At 35.4% G+C, this 19,385-nt stretch overlaps 2 protein-coding genes across 11 annotated transcripts; one reads left to right on the top strand and one right to left on the bottom strand.

Annotated features, from left to right (window-relative positions):
- Positions 1–1,186: 1,186 nt before the first annotated feature.
- On the top strand, positions 1,187–6,552 carry LOC122290769 (protein ALP1-like). 3 transcript variants are annotated; one of them, XM_043098402.1, is made up of 4 exons: positions 1,187–1,365; positions 1,494–1,558; positions 1,652–1,828; positions 5,309–6,552. In XM_043098402.1, the coding sequence occupies exons 3-4, from the start codon at positions 1,693–1,695 to the stop codon at positions 6,352–6,354; spliced, it is 1,182 nt and encodes a 393-aa protein (XP_042954336.1). In that variant the 5' UTR covers positions 1,187–1,365; positions 1,494–1,558; positions 1,652–1,692; the 3' UTR covers positions 6,355–6,552. The 3 variants fall into 3 exon arrangements, with proteins under 3 accessions (XP_042954336.1, XP_042954338.1, XP_042954335.1); XM_043098404.1 differs by lacking the exon at positions 1,494–1,558; XM_043098401.1 differs by having other exon boundaries at positions 1,187–1,558.
- A 5,266-nt stretch (positions 6,553–11,818) lies between these two features.
- Positions 11,819–17,912, bottom strand: LOC122290877 (methyl-CpG-binding domain-containing protein 7). Of its 8 annotated transcripts, none has more exons than XM_043098554.1 (9): positions 17,403–17,909; positions 16,207–16,329; positions 15,224–15,307; positions 14,798–14,911; positions 13,923–14,018; positions 13,675–13,809; positions 13,439–13,576; positions 13,108–13,340; positions 11,819–11,933 (listed from the first exon to the last, which is right to left on the bottom strand). In XM_043098554.1, the coding sequence occupies exons 1-8, from the start codon at positions 17,781–17,783 to the stop codon at positions 13,119–13,121; spliced, it is 1,293 nt and encodes a 430-aa protein (XP_042954488.1). In that variant the 5' UTR covers positions 17,784–17,909; the 3' UTR covers positions 11,819–11,933; positions 13,108–13,118. The 8 variants fall into 8 exon arrangements, with proteins under 8 accessions (XP_042954488.1, XP_042954489.1, XP_042954487.1 ...); XM_043098555.1 differs by lacking the exon at positions 11,819–11,933 and adding an exon at positions 12,026–12,326 and having other exon boundaries at positions 13,675–13,800; positions 17,403–17,912; XM_043098553.1 differs by lacking the exon at positions 11,819–11,933 and adding an exon at positions 12,026–12,937 and having other exon boundaries at positions 17,403–17,908.
- Between the last annotated feature and the right edge of the window lie 1,473 nt (positions 17,913–19,385).

The following is a 19,385-nucleotide window of genomic DNA, read 5'->3' as shown; positions in this document are numbered from 1 at the left end:
TCCCGTTATTCATTTTATATAATTTATGTTCTTCTATATACAATATTAATAGGATAAATAATATTATAATCGCATGTCAATATGAAGACAAAAAGTCATTAACATATTCATCAGTACTGCATATTTACGGTATTGAAAGATAACATATTTTAGATAATAATTTTCTCTTTTTTTAAAAATTACTATATTTATTATTCAGTGTTTTCTTCCAAATAAACACCATTTTTTTTTTCTTCAATAATAAAAATGATTCATTCCTATATTTAATAAATAACCCTTTATTTTATCATTTACTAAATGAATCAATGATAAGAATGCCATGGGTCCAAAAATTCGTTGCGACCATATATTGAAATAAGAAAAACGTACCATTTGAAGGTATTTACATCACATAATATTTATATGGTATAATTTAATTAATAAATTTTAAATCTTTCAAATTAAATTATATCGTGTAAATGATATGTAGTGTAAGAGCATCCCATCCGTATCCCTATATCTAATCCTTAGCTAAATTATAGGATACAAAATGAAAAGTAAAGAAAACTCATTTACATCCTGTCCCTAAATTAATTGATAAAACTCTATATATCCTACATCATTCTTTTTATTTTTTTATTCTAAACTTATATTTTAATATAATATAAAGAAAAAATATAAAAGGAAGTGAGAAAAAAAAATTATTTTAATAAAATAGAGAAATGATAGAAACGAAATGTTAGAAGTTTTTAAAAGATAAGTAAAATTTAATAAAACATTATAAAAAATGTGATTTCTATCTAAATTTTAGAGAATATTATAAAGAACCAAATGAAAATGCTCTAAAAACTTTTAAATAAAATTATTCATCAAAAGAATCTTAAAGAACTAGTTCGTAGTAAAGTTGTCATTTTAATCGGAGCTTGGACTCAGTTTAAGTAAAATGAAAATTTTGAATTGAGATAAAAATTTAAAATATTATTTTTAAGTATTATTATTATTTTGAGATTTGAAAAAATTAAATTATATATTATATTTTGTGTAATAATATAAAAAAATTATAATAATAAGATAAAAATTTTGAATTGACACATTTACCAAACTTGCCAAGGCCCCGAGCAAGACTTTAGTCTACGTATAATTTCTTCAACCTACGTATAATTTCTCTTTTCTAAATAAATATAAGTGAAACCTCAACAAAATGGAGTAAACCTATTTAAGAGCAAGACTTTAATCTCTTGGAGGAGAATCGTAAATGCGGACTGAGAGACTCACGGCTGCGAAATTATCTGTGTTCATGTCCCCCTGTTCTCCTGCCCACATTTGTCTTAGACATCCACCAAACAACATGTATTGCTTGGATTTGCCGTCAGTTTCCCGCACATAGTCTCTCTCTCTCTCTCTCTCTCTCTCTTCCCATTTCTTCATGCTCTCGCTTTTCTTGCATGCTATAAAGACCTACTACGCACACAAACTGCTATGGGCACACTGTAACTACCAGTCTCTTTTGACAGTCTTCCTTTCATGTTACGAGCCACTGATTCTTTCATCATTGTTTCGTGATCTTCCTGTGCTTGTGGTAAATATTATTTTACTATTACGAATGGGTATTATTAATATTTGTTTATGAATTCTTATACAGTTGTTTTCTGATTATGGTTGTTTGAAAAAGGTGGGTTTCTGGGTTTTGATTCAATTGGATTGTTTCTGCTGATGGGTCCTGTAAGAGGATTCAGAAAGAGGAAAAAGACAGAGAAGAAGCCTGAAGAGAATGCTTCTGCTTCTGGGTCCCCGGGGCCGGAGGAGGGGCCTCTAGATTGGTGGGATGAGTTCTCACGGAGAATTAATGGTATACCTTCTTTGAGATTATGATTCTTTTACTATTTTTGCTCTTGACGATCGTTTTTGGTATAATAGGTATGTAGCTTTGCATATATAATCGATGGATTTTGGTACATGAATTGAATTGAATTTGGTCTAATCCAATTAGGTTTATGCTTTATGTCTCATACATGTTATATGCTGAAATATCATAGGTAAATTATGTATGTAGGAAGGATTCCTGGTCTGACTTCAAAATCATCTCTTTACCGGACATTCTTGTTTGATTGTCTTATGGAATGCAGTGGGGACAAGACTATATATTAGATATATTAATGACCTCGTAATAAAATCTAAGAAAAGAATGATATCTTTCTTGTTGGAGAATGCTTGTGGATTATGTGTGCCACTAGAGCGTCAAGTAGTTGGATGGTGTAAAGCATATTTTTTTTTTTTTTTTTTTCCAAAAGCAGAAATTTTCAGATGTTCCCACTTTAGAGTTGGAAGTGAAAATTGTTTTGAGAATTACTTCAAGTGGTGAATCAATTGACACTCCGATACTAAAAGTTAGAGCTGCTTGTGAAGGTGCCAATTATAGTGTCTAGAGTTGGAAAAGTTCAAAAATAATAATAAACAGCTTCCATAGGCAAGGGAGAGTTTTTGTTAACTATGCCACAGAGAGTTGTTCAGCTGATGCTATTTTGCCCCCACTGCCTAAATTTTGTAATGTTTGATTTTTTGCATGGGGCATACATAAAAGGTTGAGACGTGAGGGAGACATCTGGAATCTATCTATTGAAGTGGTCAAATAGATTTTTAGTTGTCAGAAAAATAACTGGTTATCATTTAGGAAATGTGAAGCGTCTAGCTAGGTGTCCCTCTTGTATACTTCCTATGTACTTGGGTTGCTTCTTCTGAACTTGTTGATAAAGATTGCTAACTTATCAAGAAAGAAAAAATGTAATATGGAAAACTAGTTTCAATAAGAGTTTTAAGTATCAAATCATTGCAGTAAGACTTTGAAAGTTTCATTCTCTCTATAGTCTAAAAACAAACTTGTAGTCAGTAACTAGTTAATAGAATGCATTGCATGACCTACTCCTCAGTTGCCAATAGGTTAGCTTAATTTTATTAGGGTTGGAAATTATTTAAGTGAGAATCAGCTCAGAAAACTCACATACACGCACACATTGATTTTCAGACTTCAAAGCGTTTAGGTTCTCACCATTTGTAAGACCACAGCTTTAATGAGAGGGAACAATTCACTCATGGAGGGAAGCTCGTTTTGATGCATAACATGATATTGAGACTGCCCTCTTATGAAGAAAAAGAATATTAAGACTGGATTAAGAAACTTTCCTTTCATCTTTACTTAATCATTCAAGTTGGTTCAAAAAATCTAGCCAGCTTGTTTTGGTACAAACGCTGCTAATTTCCCAAGAAGCAGAAAGCAAGAATATGATCCTGCTTTGCTTGTGTTTGATGGGAAAGTAGCAGTTTTCTAAGACTTTGAGATGTTCAGGAACCATAATAGGCAGGCATATGAGATAAACTGCTACAAGAGGCTGACGAGTTGGGGTTCTATTAACAAGTGAATTAATGAGAGGGTTATATACAGATATCCATAAGCTTCAAAGATTTATATTCAACATAGAAGAAAATAGTGGATACAATATATGTATCCAGGTTGTTTAGTGCACTAATAGATGATACCAAGAAAACTTGGAATGGAGGTATTTTTTACAGGTCCATAGGCGGAGTTACCTAGATCTTAGAGCAATGAGATATATATTTAGGTATACTAGAATAAACCAGCGCCTGCTTTGAATGGTTTGATTTCATTCACCTCCAGTAGTTGTCTGGTGATAATATTTGAATAATATTTAAAAGGTTATGACTCCCATTTGATCTATTATTTAAAAGAATAAAAAGGGAAAACAAAGTAGGAAAGGAGGGGGAGAGAGAGTTTCATCAAAATCTCTATTTTTCTGAAATCTTTATTGGCTAATTATTATTATTTTGATAGGGAGAGAGATTTTTCTCAAAATCTCGTATTTTTGGTTAATTATTTATCATGTTTGTTTGCGCAAAGTAAGTGTAGATTCTGCTAAAATGTTGTACCTTAATAAACTTTATCCCAAAACTTCGCTGAAAATAATTTTGGGAATTGTTAAAAAATTTTCTTCATACTTTCTTTACCTCACTTCACCTGTGAAACAAACAGTGAGAGCCAGGACAAATCCAGTCACCTGTGATTTCTCTTCTCTTCCATTCTCTCCTTCCTAGACAGATTTTGAACCTTCTTTTATGATAATGGAATAGTACGGGTACTTGTTGAAGAAGAAGAAAAGAAAATTAATAGGACAGGTAGTCCTCTCATTTGAATCCTCTTTCCAAGAGCTTTCTTGTAAAGAGTAACTGAAAGTATCATAGCGTTTAAGAGAGGATGAGTGGTGACCATTTCTACAAATAGAATATAGACAAGTTATAAACCCAGGCATGCCTGAATAAACTACATCCTTTAGTTTCTGTATTTCTGGTCCCCAGCAGCCATAATGCAGTGGTTCACCTTATAACATTGCAGTTTAAATTCCTTTGAGCTCAACTAGTTAAAAATCTCTCCTTCAAGCTTAAAATTAGAGAAAATTTCATCTTAATGAGAAAAAAGGCACATTCAACATGTATCACGCCTTAGGAACTTATTTAGATGGATGTTTGTTTCTCATCTTTTGACTTGGCTCCAAAACAGTCTGACATAAGAACTGGTAACTTCTTACCTCTATGCTCTATATTTTAGTCTTTGTTCTGGGACAAGGTTGGAATGGGTTATGCATAAGCTGAAATGACCTCTCTATAGAAAACTGGTTAGTTAGTTGGTACGGGTTCTGCAAAAGCTGAAACGGCTTCTATATAGAAACTAGTTATAGCACAAAGTACTGATCGATCTTATAACTGCAAGTCTATATCTATTGGAACACATGGTCAACTAGGCAGTTGAGTGATGCAAAAAGGATAATTCTATGTCATAGAATGGTTCAACAATCACATCGCATCTTTTTCTTACTTACCAAAAAAAAAAAAAAAATCGCCTCTTTTTCTTAGTTGTCTCCTTATATGTATGTTTTGATGTTTTGCATGCTCCAAGTGGATCGCAATGAATTAACCTATAAATTGATTCTGCTGGCAAGATCATCTTCAATCAATAGGATTTTTAATATACTAGCCTACTGGGGTTGCCACGAGATCACATTACTTATCAGAAAAAAAATCACCTTAATTCTGAAAATCCCTTTCAGTATACTCTGCAAACAAAGTTATACTCTTCATTTCACATTACTTATATATATGCTCTGTATGTCATCTGTTACCAAGTGACTTTCCTTGATAGTTTAGGAATAAGATGATGTTGGTTCTATGTCATTAAGTCCTGTGAAGGGCATTTGAGACAAATTTAAATGAGCCACATTTGTGAATCTTAATTTTCTCCTTGCTCTACTTCTCACTGCAGGTCTTCAATCTCCATCCAAGGGTCTAGATAGGTTTGAATCTGTTTTTAAGATATCTAGAAAAACCTTTGACTACATATGTTCACTCGTGAAGGAAGACATGATGGCTAAGTCTGCACATTTTGTGTTTGCAAATGGCAAGCCATTGTCTTTATGTGATCAGGTAGCTGTAGCCTTAAGAAGACTGAGCTCCGGCGAGTCACTAGTGACAGTTGGCGATTCGTTTGGGTTGAATCACTCAACTGTCTCCCAAGTGACCTGGCGTTTTGTGGAATCCATGGAAGAAAGGGGGCTTCATCACCTGAAGTGGCCTTCAACAGATACGGAAATGGCGGAAATAAAATCTAAATTTGAGAAAATGCGAGGCCTCCCTAATTGCTGTGGTGTTGTGGATACAACCCACATCATGATGTGTTTGCCTGCATCGGATCCCTCAAGTCACACCTGGCTCGATCATGAGAAGAATCATAGCATGGTGTTGCAGGCAATTGTGGACCCAGACATGAGGTTTCGAGACATAGTCACTGGATGGCCAGGAAAAATGAAGGACTGGGTGGTATTTGAGAGTTCAAACTTCTACAAACTCTGTGAGAAAGGTGAGAGGTTGAACGGAAAAGATTTAGAGCTCTCTGAGCGATCAGGAATAAGGGAATACATAATTGGCGATTTAGGGTACCCTTTATTGCCATATCTTATCATTCCCTATGAAGGGACAGAACTCCCAGAATCGAGAGAAGAGTTCAACAGGCGTCATCATGCCACTCGGATAGTGGCACAGAGAGCATTGGCAAGGTTGAAAGACATGTGGAGAATCATTCAAGGAGTTATGTGGAGGCCTGACAAACATAGGTTGCCGAGGATTATTCTCGTTTGCTGTCTACTTCATAACATTATTATTGATATGGATGATGAGGCGCAGGACGAAGTACCTTTGTCTCACAACCATGACTCAGGTTACCACCAACAGATTTGTGGAACCGTCGACATAAAGGGGGTGCATTTGAGAGATAAGTTGTCTCTGTACTTGTCGGGAAGGTTGTATCCTTAATTTAAAAAAAAAAAATCATTTCATTTCTGCATTTAAATTATTTAGGTAAAGATTGTTGTCATTAATATAGAAAGAGTTTCTTGATCAGGATCTCCTTAGAATTATGAAAGTGAAGTCAGAGATTTAGTTTGATTACGTAGTTCAGATGAGATGAGATAATATATTTTGAATAGTAATGAATAAAATATTGTTATAATATAATTTTTTATTATTAATTTTATATTGAAATTTGAAAAAGTTGAATTATTAATTATATTTTGTATGGAAATTTAAAAAAATTATAATGATTAGATGAGATGAAATTGTTTGATTTTTTGTAACCAACCTACGTCCGTTGACTTAGTCCTAAATTGTAAATGGTTTACATGGACATGCAACACAAAGTAAGACACTCGAGAAGGAACAAGATGACAGGCTCTAAGTCAACCAGGCGTGAGCTTGAGGTAATTCTACTTGAAAAAAATGTTACTAAGTCTTAAAAAAGTGTTTTAGAGAGATCGAAGACCATTCAGGTGAGGGATGTTTTCCTGAGAAGTCAAGGTTCCCTGTCCGGGACGCGGTGTCTCATTGTGTCATTCATTTTCTTTACCTAAGCTATCTGCACTTATGCATTTTAATGGCATTGAACAAGCTTCACTAATCAATTGGCTGTCCCAACATCAATGCTTAATCACACTAAATAGATTAAAAAAGAAGTACCAATTTAAGGGTCTAACACACTCCTAAGGGTTGAACAAACAATCTCACTTGGCGGCTGAGAACTTTCAGAATAGCAAGAGAAGAAGAAGGATGAGCGTGAAAATAAGGTTTCTATGAGTTTCTTGACAGGCTAACAGTACGTCCACACAACTAACTGTAGGAATTCCCTACTGGAAGGCCTCCCATCTACTGGGCCTAGTGCCAGGGTTTAAACAACTAACACAAGTATAAGAAGGAAATTAAAAGAAGTCCATTACATTATTTATCTACTTGGGCCTAAGTCCATGACACTAACTAAAATAAATTCGGTTGCTACTCCAATCCAGCAGTCCACGCAAGGTGGCTCCTGCTGTAAACTAAATTGTAACAAATCCTCTCCCTTTAAAGCATTTTGCCCATAAGGTATAGTTATGCTTCTTTGAGCTTGTATGATAAACCAGACTATGAAAAGGATTGCCACGATTGCTATTGCCTTTTCAGTAAGCAACACTGGAGGAGTCTCATGAAAGTGTAGAGTGTAAGTTACGTTGAGTTGTGAAAGTAAACACAAGTATAGCAATTCGCCCAATGCTCTTGCTGAGCTGTGGAACTTAGCTGTGTAATGGTCGCAATAGAACATGTCCCAATCTGGTACGATGAACTCCCAAAAAAAAAAAAAAAAAAAACTGTTGAATGCTACTGCAGCAGTATGAAGGGTCTAAAATATAGGATCATTGATTGTGTACGCAAAAGTAGTAAGAGAAGAACCTAACGATAGATTAGAATTTTGAAGCTCACTTGAACCATATATTTCCTCCTAGAGGTCAATGTTGAGCTTTGACAGATTAGCATCAGAGACTAACAAATTGGTTTGTTTGACATTAACATGGTTCTCAGTAAACTCAGAACTTAATTATGTTGTACTCACACGATAGTTGTTGTCAACATCTTTAAATCCAGAGGTAAAATCGGTATCACCTCCAAGCATAAAGGAAGCAATGACCAGCTCTAGCTTATGTGTCCTCTTTAAAACATTTTTTTTTTGTAAGTGTCCTCATTAAAACATAATCATTCTTCGAAGTGGCTGCTTTGTTTTTTTCCTCCTGAAAATTCTGTGCAAGAAAAGTCACCAAAAGCTTATATTTCTCGTCCCTGTTGATTATAAAAAGATTAGCCAACACTTGGTAGTCTATTCGATGTTCTCTATATAACAGAGCACAATCATTGGAATCTTTGTTCTTAAGATATTGTAATATTGCCAATTTCTCCATCCGTGCATGCAATTATGTTGTATTAGTAAAACTAATATCCAACTCCAACAACCCGCATTTCTTGCCAATATCCAGCAGTGGTGACATATTCAGGAAAAGTAAATGGTACATTTAATGAGAACTCGACACCAAAGTTCAACAATTTCTGAGACCAACTCATATTAATTAATAGATTGGTCGAAACAGTTGCAAATCCTTCTCTTCCTCCGTCAATTCTCTCATAGATTTGATGGCTCCAGCCCGCTATCTCAACAATGCCTTTAGCATTGTCGCTGATAAGCCCATAAACATCCATAATGAGAGCAAAGATTGGAACAAGATGCCATGCAACTTATAAGCCAGCCCATCTGGAAGTCCTCTCTCCCAATGTTGTGCCAGCCTTGCATCAGCTACGTTGTATGGTACCTCTATTTCACTATTTCATAGGTAGCCTAGCATTGTAAATTGAAATCCATTGTGTAGCAGGGACTCCTAAACAAACCTTTATCTTGGGCTGCCCATCATCTACTTCCTCTATATTCAACCTACCTCATTTTTTACCAACCTTTTGATTCAACCTACCTCTTTTTTAACCAACCTTTTGAGCACCATTAGTGCTTATTGGTCGTAAAGCTAGATTAGAACTAATTAAGCCCTCAAATAAAGATATTAGCTTGGCATAGTTTAGGCTCCTCATCTGGTTTCTTGTTGACCACAATCTCAAGAAATTGCTTAAGAAATTCACACGCATTTCGGAGGCTTCTTTCTCGATTCTTATCAATAAGAATCATGTCATCTACCAATTTACTGCCCTTAATAGTTGAATAAACAACTTCCTTATCATTGTTTGCACTAAAGTTGTTAAATACTTCATCTAAAGGGCCAACATTTAACCTTTGAACATCTCTTGCTAGATTAACTTAGTAATCAAGACGTTTGTGATACTCTGCAAATATTTTTACTACTTCATCACATTGTTGCTCATAAGCATTCAACAGCACTTCCTTGTGCCTTTCATCTTTTCTATTAAACCTCCCTCAAAGCTTATCGAAGTGACTAAGTTCGGCTTTTCATTTGCTTGCTTATGTGTAGGAACACCTTAAAAGTCTCTGACAAAAAGTTGTAAGCAACATATCCTGCAATCATGGAGCTCCAAGGCCCTCTCTCTCACAGACATAAATTCTCAAAAAAGTATTCCCTATAGCAACTGACTGCATTGTCCCACCTTCTCCAACAATCAAGCACTGACCGCAAGCTTTTATGACAAAAGAGTATGGAAATTTTTCAGGTTGAAGCCCAACCTTTGAAGCCGAGAGAATAGCCTCACCGTAGGTGAATTATCTTCATCCGATGCAACAATAAGATGAGTGGCAAAATCAGGATCCCACTGCAAAACAGAGCACCTCTTTCTAATGGAGTCTGAAAAGCTTATTATTGGCTTTTGCTTCTTTAGGTCCCAAACCACATTTGTCCCATATATGAAGTGGATGCCAATACCTATTGAACCTTGCTATTCCAAGATAAGCACAAAATATCTCCCGTTGAGTTGCTACTCCTAAGAGGTGGAAAATGAGAAGGTTCTGCAGGGTTTGCCAAATCCCATATGCAAATTTTAGCATCATCAACCTCAGATGCAAGCATGTTTGGTGTTACGTATTAATTTCAAGACCCTGCACTGGCCCTTTAAGCAGTGAAAGATGTCCCACAAGAACATTTTCATTTCCTTCGGAATGGATCAGAATGAGGGGGTTCCAAATATCAATGGTTTCGTTTATGAGTCCGCCTGCAATAAGACCAAGCGAGAACTGCTGGAAGCGGATCTTGTAGTGGCCTTGCCCCAAGAGAGACAGTTGAAGCACTCAGAGCTTGGCAACTCGCCAATAAGAGGCATCTGACCATAAATTAGCTCCAGGTAGAGCACGATTCCAACCCACTTTGTCTTGGCCTGAGTAGCTGGGATATTAGTCTGGAACGTACCATCAGTGAGCTCAGAGACTAGGGTTTGGGATTTTTGGGGTGGACCGTGAATGAGTGAGTGATGCCTCCTGGCCATGGAGGATGCCATACATGACGTGGTCCTTTGCTTGGGATTCCTCCCCTTGTAGAAATGCCATGAACACCAGACAAGCAATAAGCCAACCAGTACTCATGGAGTGTAGATCCTTGAAGACTATTGCCTACAGTATCAAAATCTAAGTTGTAGTGCGCAGAGTTCAACACCATGAGTTATGTGAGCTTTGATTCTGAAGGCTTTGTTATGTCTTTAATTTTCACCTTTTTTGCCTCCTGTTCGTGTTCTTCTATTTCCATTGAGCCCGAAACAATAAGGAAGATAGAACCATTTTCGTACACCATGGTCTTAGTCATGGTTTGTTTATCCTTCAAGCAAATATCATTGCATATCAATTCTTGCTGCTCCAATAGATAAATCTCTCTCCCATAAGCATGTTCAATACTTAACTTCACGTCAAAGATTGTGTAAGAGGGCTGAATCAAGATCTGTAACTCTTTATCTTCCAACAAGCACTTGACAACGAGTACTTTTTCTCCTGGAATCCTAAGAATTTCGTTCTTGATAGCAGCATGATAATTTTCAAAATAAAAATGCAATTCGGTGTTACCTAGATTGGCCATTTTGAGATTGACTTCTTAGATACCTATTTGTAACACACTCCTAGATTGGCCAATTCGGTGTTACTTATAATCTCACTTCGAATCTGAGAACCTCCAGAATAACGAGAGAAGAAGAAGGATGAACGTGAAAATAAGCTTTCTATTAGTTTCTGGAGAAGCCAATAGTACGTCCCCATAGAAATTCCCTATTGGAAGGCTTCCCATCTACTGGGCCTCTTGGGCATAGTTTAAACAACTAACATAAGCATAATAAGAAAATAAGAAGGAGTCTATTATATCATTAATCTACTTGGGCCTAAGCCCATGACACTAACTAAAATAAACTCGATTCCTACTCCAATCCAGCAGTCCACGCAAGCTGGCTCTACCAATTGTAACAAAGGGTATTAGAGCATTATTAATAAATTATGTATATGTAAAGGATAATTTTAATAAATATAAAATAAATTTAGATTTTAACTATTTTATTTATATAAGTCTCCACATTAGAATAGCTATTTTTTTTATTATATAACAATAAAATAATGTAAGATAAATTTAACTTTACCTATTCACATCAAATCTCCACATTGGATATCTATTTATTTATTATATAGTAATGAGTAATTAATAATTTAAAAAAATTTAATTTTTTAATTATTAATTTATTTTGTTTTATCATATTTTAATTATTAATTATTAGTTTACTTTATTTTATCACATTTTGCTATTTAATTTAAAGAAACTTATGAAAGTTTGTGGATGTAGATAGAGAGAAGAAAGAGTGTTAATAAAAAATAATAAAATAAGATTTACTCTTTGTACAGTAGAGACCAAATTTGATCTTTTCTTTACCGATACTTTAGCTAAAAGCTACAAATTTTGTTAATAGATAATCTATTGCAAGTGTGTTTTATATCTAATAGTCAAAAAGTACAATATATTTTGGAAATGCATAACCCGGTGAGAATGCTCTTAGAATCGAAGAAATAAATTTAGGTACTGAAGCCTGAAGGTGACTATCATTATTTTGAGCTCCTGCAAAATAATTGAACGACTGTCAATCAAGCTATGTTTCGATGACAATAACGCTTTACATAATGATAAGGACTAAGGACCGTGCACCATGATTTGAGCAGAACTGACTTGTAAGTTGTAAAAACTGCACTCATAGGATAACTTGTCCCAAGTCATACCCAGCATATAATTATTCTTTATTATAAGAACAAAACTTTATTGATTGAAAATATACATAGTCCAAGTACACATGAAGTATACATGGAGTACACTTCTGTTCCAACACCACACAAAGTTACCAGTGTGGATTTGGGACGTCCTGAAGAGCCAAAAATACTAGGAACTGGAGATGTACTGGGACATTAAGGGAAGCTTCCTTTGCCACCTTCGACCTTTATGAACTAAGGGGTGCACCTAGCCGTAAGCCCATGAAATAATTAAATCATAAACAGAAAAGAGTAAACAATGTAGGAATCGAAAAAATCATGGCTAGTAATGAACTTTCTCTATGTTGGACTTCATATCTCTATTGCTTTAAATATCAATAAATGCTGTTCTAGAAAGCCAAACATTTTCAAATTCATCAAGGCCTATGCGGTGGTGTAAAATCTACAAACTCTGTGCTGTGACTGAATCCCCAGGTTTTGGATATCGAATGGTTTTCTCTAACCACAATTAGTGAGGTACGTGAATCTAAATTAAAAATGGTTTCATGGATTTTTTAAAATTGTTAGCCCCAGGCTTTTAACATATTATGTAATTCCTGTTTTCTAGTAATTCTTTAATATACATAATATATTTTTGAAAATAAAGTCCAAAAGGCTTATGGCTCAACACCTTGAACCTCATGCTTGCATTACACTAATGCCGTAAAAAAACATGATATGACAGAACAATAAGGACTCCTTTTTGAATCATGTAAAATGGACTTCCATGATTTCATTTCCATGGGAGGTCTAGATGTTTATTGCCTCCTAATGGATGCATCCGTCATGTCCATGTTGAAAGCGTTTCTAGATCCATGCCTACAACATAAATATGCCCAAGTTCTCAATAGAAAATTTACAAATGATGGGATCACAAAATTTGAAAATCAACAAAAGTTAGAATTCTGGAAAGGAGTATGCTCCATGAGGTGAAGAAAATGGAAGCAATAGTGTGCCGAGGATAATAAAGCTTTGGAGAACTAAAATACCTCTTGGTGCATTAAATTTGTGCATGGATGGTTGTTATAAATTTCTCAGACCATTTTTGCTTTACTGAATCTGGGACAATAGATTCATTGATGAAAGCACTCCATACATTACCACCACCAGGACCAGAAAGAACCCAGTTTATCTTTGCTGGTGGGCTGGCACAATCAAGCATTGAAGCATTAACCCCTTTATTAGAAACAAATTTCTTCCTTGAACCAGATTTTCTTGAAGGCTGAAAAGGCACAAAGGTTTGTTTACAGCATAAAATAACAGGAGAAAAGAAGTTTTGTTTCACCAAATAGTACTTAACTAGTTAGTCCTCAGACTTACTTTTGAACTGTTGCAGAATTTCAATGCCTTGAGTGTAATGTTATCTTCTTCAGCTTCCAACCAACATTTGCTCACAACTCCTGGTGTCCGTATAATACCAGGAATGTTTTTCTTCCCTGAACCGGAATTTGGTGAAGCCTGAAGAGAAGCAGACACATCCATAGTGATGGATGACAGAAAGATTTTCTTTGAAGGCTGAACCAAATAGTACTTAACTAGTTAGTCCTCAGACTTACTTTTGAACGGCACAATTTCAATGCCTTGAGTGTGATGTTATCTTCTTCAGCTTCCAACCGGTGTTTGCTCACAACTCTGGGTGACCGTATAATACTAGAAATGTTTTTCTTCCATGAACCAGAATTCTGTGAAGCCTTAAGAGAAGCAAGCATATGCATAGTCATGGATGACAGGAGGAAATAAATTATTTGCTTTAGCAGTAACAGTAACTAAAACCCACACTAAGCTGATTGGCTGGTTTCAATACCTTAGGTGTTGCAGTATTTTCCTTCGCTTCTGTTAGGTATCTCTCAACGGCTTTCAAAGAACGAAACCGCTGCCCAGTTTCTGGCTCAATATATAACTGCATAAAGGGATAACACTTCTTATATGTAACTTCAGGTGTGCTTATTATTTGGAGCACAGTAGCTGAAAAACCTAAGCCTTCTTTTTGTTAAGGAAAGGGGTCTAAAGCACATGCAAGAACAGAAATGTAAGCAGGAAATAAACTTATAGAGTTTTGTTTCAGGGAAATGGATCACCTAAAAGTACAACATATCCTAGATTGCAATTGAAACTATTCATGCTAGAACACAAAGGCACGCAACCAATATATCCGCTCCAAACCGCTGGAAGGCCCAGAATAGGATTTCCTAGAATACTGAATAAATGGATGACAGTTCATGTAAAGAAGGCCACCCTTAAAATTTCAGAAATAGTCACTTATGTCAAGGTCTGGTAACAATTGTACTTGAAACCTGAGATTACAAATCAGGATCACAAAGAGGTACTTAAATCTTACTTTCCATCCATTATTCTAATAGAAAACTATGGAAATAAAAGAATAGTTGTTACTTTCAAAATTTTTCTAGGGGTCCATAGGAATTTAAGCTGGGCACAAATCTAAATCCAAACCACCCATTCATCTTGCATAACTTCAGTATAGTCATATAAATTCATAAATGGTCAATGAGATGGAAAAAGTGAAATGATCACAATAAAACTAAATCTCATATACAGAAAATCAAGCTCGGTAGTAAGAAAATAACCACAACAACATACGAGTAAAGATTTTGCTAAAATATTTCAGTGACTTTACCCAACAGGCAGGATGGATACCATATACCTAGATCTGTAGTGTACCTTGTCAATGACACCAGCATAGTTGATATTGCTACGAGGCTTTTCCTCGATGACCCAATCATCAGGTAGTTTAAAGGGTGAGGTGCTCCTGATGGTGCAGTCCCTAATTTGCAACTGCAGCACCTAAAGCATCGTCAGTGAGGACTTTCCATTCTTAGTTTTGGCACCACAAGCCTTTTTGTCACATTCCCCCCACCCCACCCAAAACCAGAAAAAAAAAAAAAAAAAAAAAAAAAAAGAGAAAGAAAGAAAAATGTCTGAATTTAGAAATGTTTGGGATCCATGGGTGCCTATTTATTAAAAGGTACCCCATAGATTAAGGTTCTGCCAAGTTTAAATTAATGTCTAAGGTCTAAGGTTCAAATCCTCTTGGATATAAACAATCTCTAGAGGCCATTAGACTGGAGGATTTTTCCCTTGAATTACTTGAAATGAACTTGCAGGAAACTCCTTGTCGAAGGCCTGTGAGCCTCTGGGATTAGTTGGGACACTGTTCCTGGACACCTGGTGCTAATAAAAAAAGAAGTTTAAATCAATGTCATAATTCATCCCTTTATTCAATGCAACCCAATTCTAGAATTAAGTGGAGAAACTAAGATGCGTAACCAAGAGTACTTACTCTATTATCATAAGTGTGAGCCCTACCGTAAGGATTATCCTTCAGATCATGCACACCACATGACAAGCTACAACTTGATTGGTCTGAAAAATTCATTTATGCTACTATCCTTGGGAAAAGGAGAGAGAGAAAAGAAGAGTGAACATAGCAAGTTCCTTGACTACATTGTGCAAATAAGGGTCTGGTATTGTGGCAAGGTTAATACTCATCTAATCAAGTTAGACATCAACAAACGAGAAGTATGGAAGGAAAGTCCTTCTGTTTTCAATTGCAACTTTATTATAGTTTAGGTTCAAGATAGAAAACTTTCACCAATACAATTCCAGATTTGAACCAGATGGCTTCTCTCCTCAAACAAGAGGTGAAGTGTGAGGTCACGTTTTCAATCTTGTACGTGTGTGGACTTCTATTTACCTATCAAAAATATTCCTTTCTCAACAATACAACCCTCTTGCGCCTTTAGTTGCACGGCCCTCTGGTGTTATTATCCGATTATATGTAGGGGGGGATGTTAGTAGAGATAAGCAAAGCCCAATCATCATGTATTTTATATACAAAAGGGATGATAATGTATGTCTTTCTTTCTTCTTGTATAGAAAGATGGAACTTGCCTGCTCTTGTGAAGTCCTTTTTTCTCTTTAATTTGGCAGATGACCAAGTTTAAACCAAAGCTTAAAATAATAAAAACCCACAATAATCGCAACAGTAATACATTGACCTAAGTTAAGATCCTTTCAGCAACAGAATTCATGTATCTATAACTACTGAATAAAGCAACTTTCGAACTCACAGTATTTTCATTTCTTGCTTTTACTGTATCAGGTGTAGGTGTATCTTGTTTTTTGTCTCTTAAGTATCTCTCAACAGCTACCAGAGAACGGAACTGTTGTCCAGTCCTGGGTTCATAGTAATACTGCAAAACAAGATAGAGGCTCTCAAGTATGTAACACATTATAAATTCAAGTGAACGAACTTCCAGACAGAACAATCTAACACCCAAATTTCAAAATTAAGAAACGTATCCCCTCTCCCCAAGGGTACAAGCAGTATGATACATAAGAGCACACTTGCATAATTCTGATGCTGAATAATGGATTAAAAAAAAAGTTGACTGTCAAGCTATCTAAATGTATGCTAAAATTGCAGAAGACCATTATATTATCATAAAGGATCACTACAGGCAGCTAGAGGACTTCATCATATGATACCTAGCAGAAGATATCATCATGAACCCTGTTCTACCAATAGGGTTTTAAAAGTTGTTTGAAAAAAACAATGATGGCCAGATTATAAGAACTTGTTTTTATTTAAATAAATAAAAAAATTATTTAACTTTTTATGTAGCTAATTGATGCTTTACCAGTAAACCAAACTGTTTTGATCTGGCAGCAGTGAAGTTGAATGTAAGCACAAGAGAATGTATACAACTAAACCATAGTTTCTTAAGTAAATAATATCTGAATGCACTTCTGTCCATGGTAACATAAGCCAAGTGTCGCTAACAGATCCCCCATCCCACATATATGTCAAATCTCACACATATAAATTAAGGAGATAAGACTTTAGAGCCTCAATTGCTTTTTCTATTTCTTTCTTTCTTCTTCTTCTTCTTTTTCCTTTTTTTTTTTTTTTTTTTTTTTTGCCTTTTCGAGCCTCTATAATGATTATTTATTTTGGACACATTTTAGAATTCCAATTAGCCGCTGAAGATCATTAATGGATTCCTTTCACATATCTGAATGCACTTCTTGACCAGATTTCACTTTCCAGTCATTTCCTTTACTATTAGGGATAATGATGATAACAATAATAGAAACCACAAGTGTCGATACATGCAGGTGTTAACTATAATAGATACAAACCTAAATCTATGGAAGCATGCATTCGTATACAGATACATACACTATCAACAATGCAAATAGTTATATTATTCGAAAGATTAAAAAAAGGATTGAAAAAAGAGAGGGAGAGCGAGAGAGAACGAACCTTGTCGACACGGCCAGTGGAGCTGGTGGTCGAGCCACGAGGCTTTAACTCAACGAACCAATCATCGGGAAGTCTGAACGGAGCCGAGGTGGACGCTATCTGCAATTCCCTTCCGGCATTACGGTTGGGTTCTTCTGATTCTCTCGCGGGCATCAGCATCTGCAACGGACTTGGCGTGAAAATCGACGATTCCCCCGTCATTGTACGGACTGTTTGGTTTTCTTCCATTCCCGTCTTAATTAAGTTCTGGATGTACCCCCAATCCCCAACACAAAGGTTCATGGCTTTTAGGTGGTGTTTGGAGTTTGGGTTACATTTTTTTTTTAATTTTTTAATTTTTTTTTTTTTAACCAGCAAACTTTCATTCATAATAAAACCCATACAAGTTACAGATGAACTTGGTCTAACCACACATATTGAGCAATATAATCAGGAACTGAACCTAACCAAAAATTAGTATATGCAATATGCCAAGCTTTTCTAGCCAAATTGTGTGCTACACGATTGCCCAGCCTTAAGATATGCTTGACTTGAACGGAATGAAGTGATACGGCAACTGTTTGTCCTAATAAATCACATGAGAAGTGATATACATCAGTCATTATTTATTTTCACACCACATATTTATAGGTTTTTCATAAGATGTAAAGATACTTTTCATAAGATATATGAATATTTTTCAATAGAATGTGTGGTGTGTAGTGATGAATAGTGGCTAATAATTTCTCAAATCAGATTGCCCAAAACTGACTTTGAAACTTCATTCTTTTGTAAAGCTTTCACTAACAACAAACAATCACTTTCAAGAACGATACATGAGATTCCCAGCTGCACAAAAAATTTGAGATCACGAAACATTGCCAACAGTTCAATTGCTTTAGGATCAGCCACCTCATGTTCAAGCTTACTAACAGCCATAAGCACATGACCCTACTCATTCCTAACAATTGCACCAACACCTGCCTTGTGAATATCATAGAACATTGCATCATCCACATTCAATTTATAGAAGCTAGTAGGAGGAGCATGCCAACAACAATGATCATCCAGACTAACTGCAGGAACATATCTAACCTCCTGCTGAAGACACTACAACTGAAGAGCGTGTTGGACCACCTAACTTATCTGCATGTTATGATTCTCAAAAACCATTTTATGTCTACAAAACCAAAATGCCCAAGCTAAGAGAAAAAAAAAAAAATCTATCCACAAGATCTTGCTGCCCTTTACCTATCACAAGGCGAACAACTTGTAACACAGACCAAGTATATTGAACTTCCTTTAATAGAGGCGCGCGTGCGCACACACACACATATATGCACTTTGAAGTATACAAAGTGAATAATATAAACTATAAAGTAATAAATAATTAGATCACATTTGACATTTGTTACTCTTTTATCTTAAATCTTATTATTACTCTTATTAAATCTTAAATCTTATTATTCACATTGGATGTTACCAGGCTCCTGTGCCATACTCAGTGGAAAATCTTGCATGCTAAGCGAGATTTGAATGGTGTTGCTCATCGTTTAGCACAAACTGCAGTCAACTTGGGTGTTGAATTATTATATATTGACTGTATTGCTGATTGCATAAAAACTCTTGTATTGGTTAAATGCCATATTTCAATTTAATAAGATTGACAACCATGTTGACAAAAAAAAAAGTGACAGTCATTTATCCTTTTGATATTAAGGCTGTGTTTGAACATAGAAGTGATTTCAGATGATTTAAGTTAATAGGTAAATAGTAGTAATTTGTGAGTCCAATTAAGATGTGCTTGAATGTCAATATATTGAGATTTGTGTTTGAATATATGAAATAGATTAAGATGTGTTTAACTTTTTTTATAAAAAGACAAAAAAGTAGTAAGTCATATCAATGATTAGTTTGAGATGAGTTGAAATATGCCAACCAAACACAACCTTAACTAAAGTAAAAAGATAAGTACTCTCTCTCTAGTAGAAAACTCTCCCATAC

Source organism: Carya illinoinensis, chromosome 13, assembly GCF_018687715.1.
Source record: "Carya illinoinensis cultivar Pawnee chromosome 13, C.illinoinensisPawnee_v1, whole genome shotgun sequence".
NCBI classification, from domain to species: Eukaryota; Viridiplantae; Streptophyta; class Magnoliopsida; order Fagales; family Juglandaceae; genus Carya; species Carya illinoinensis.
Note: the sequence above shows the minus strand (reverse complement) of the source record. Positions and strands in the feature narration are given on the sequence as shown.

Excerpts from the sequence above, each read along its gene's own strand:
- LOC122290769 (XM_043098404.1), top strand. The coding sequence starts at position 1,693 with ATGGGTCCTGTAAGAGGATTCAGAAAGAGGAAAAAGACAGAGAAGAAG. Across the intron at positions 1,829-5,308 it reads GTTCTCACGGAGAATTAATG|GTCTTCAATCTCCATCCAAG; the intron begins GTATACCTTCTT and ends TTCTCACTGCAG.
- LOC122290877 (XM_043098554.1), bottom strand. The coding sequence starts at position 17,783 with ATGGGTTTTATTATGAATGAAAGTTTGCTGGTTAAAAAAAAAAAAATT. Across the intron at positions 14,912-15,223 it reads TTCCTGCAAGTTCATTTCAA|TTGCAAATTAGGGACTGCAC; the intron begins GTAATTCAAGGG and ends TAGGTGCTGCAG. Across the intron at positions 13,577-13,674 it reads TGAAATTGTGCCGTTCAAAA|GCTTCACCAAATTCCGGTTC; the intron begins GTAAGTCTGAGG and ends GCTTCTCTTCAG.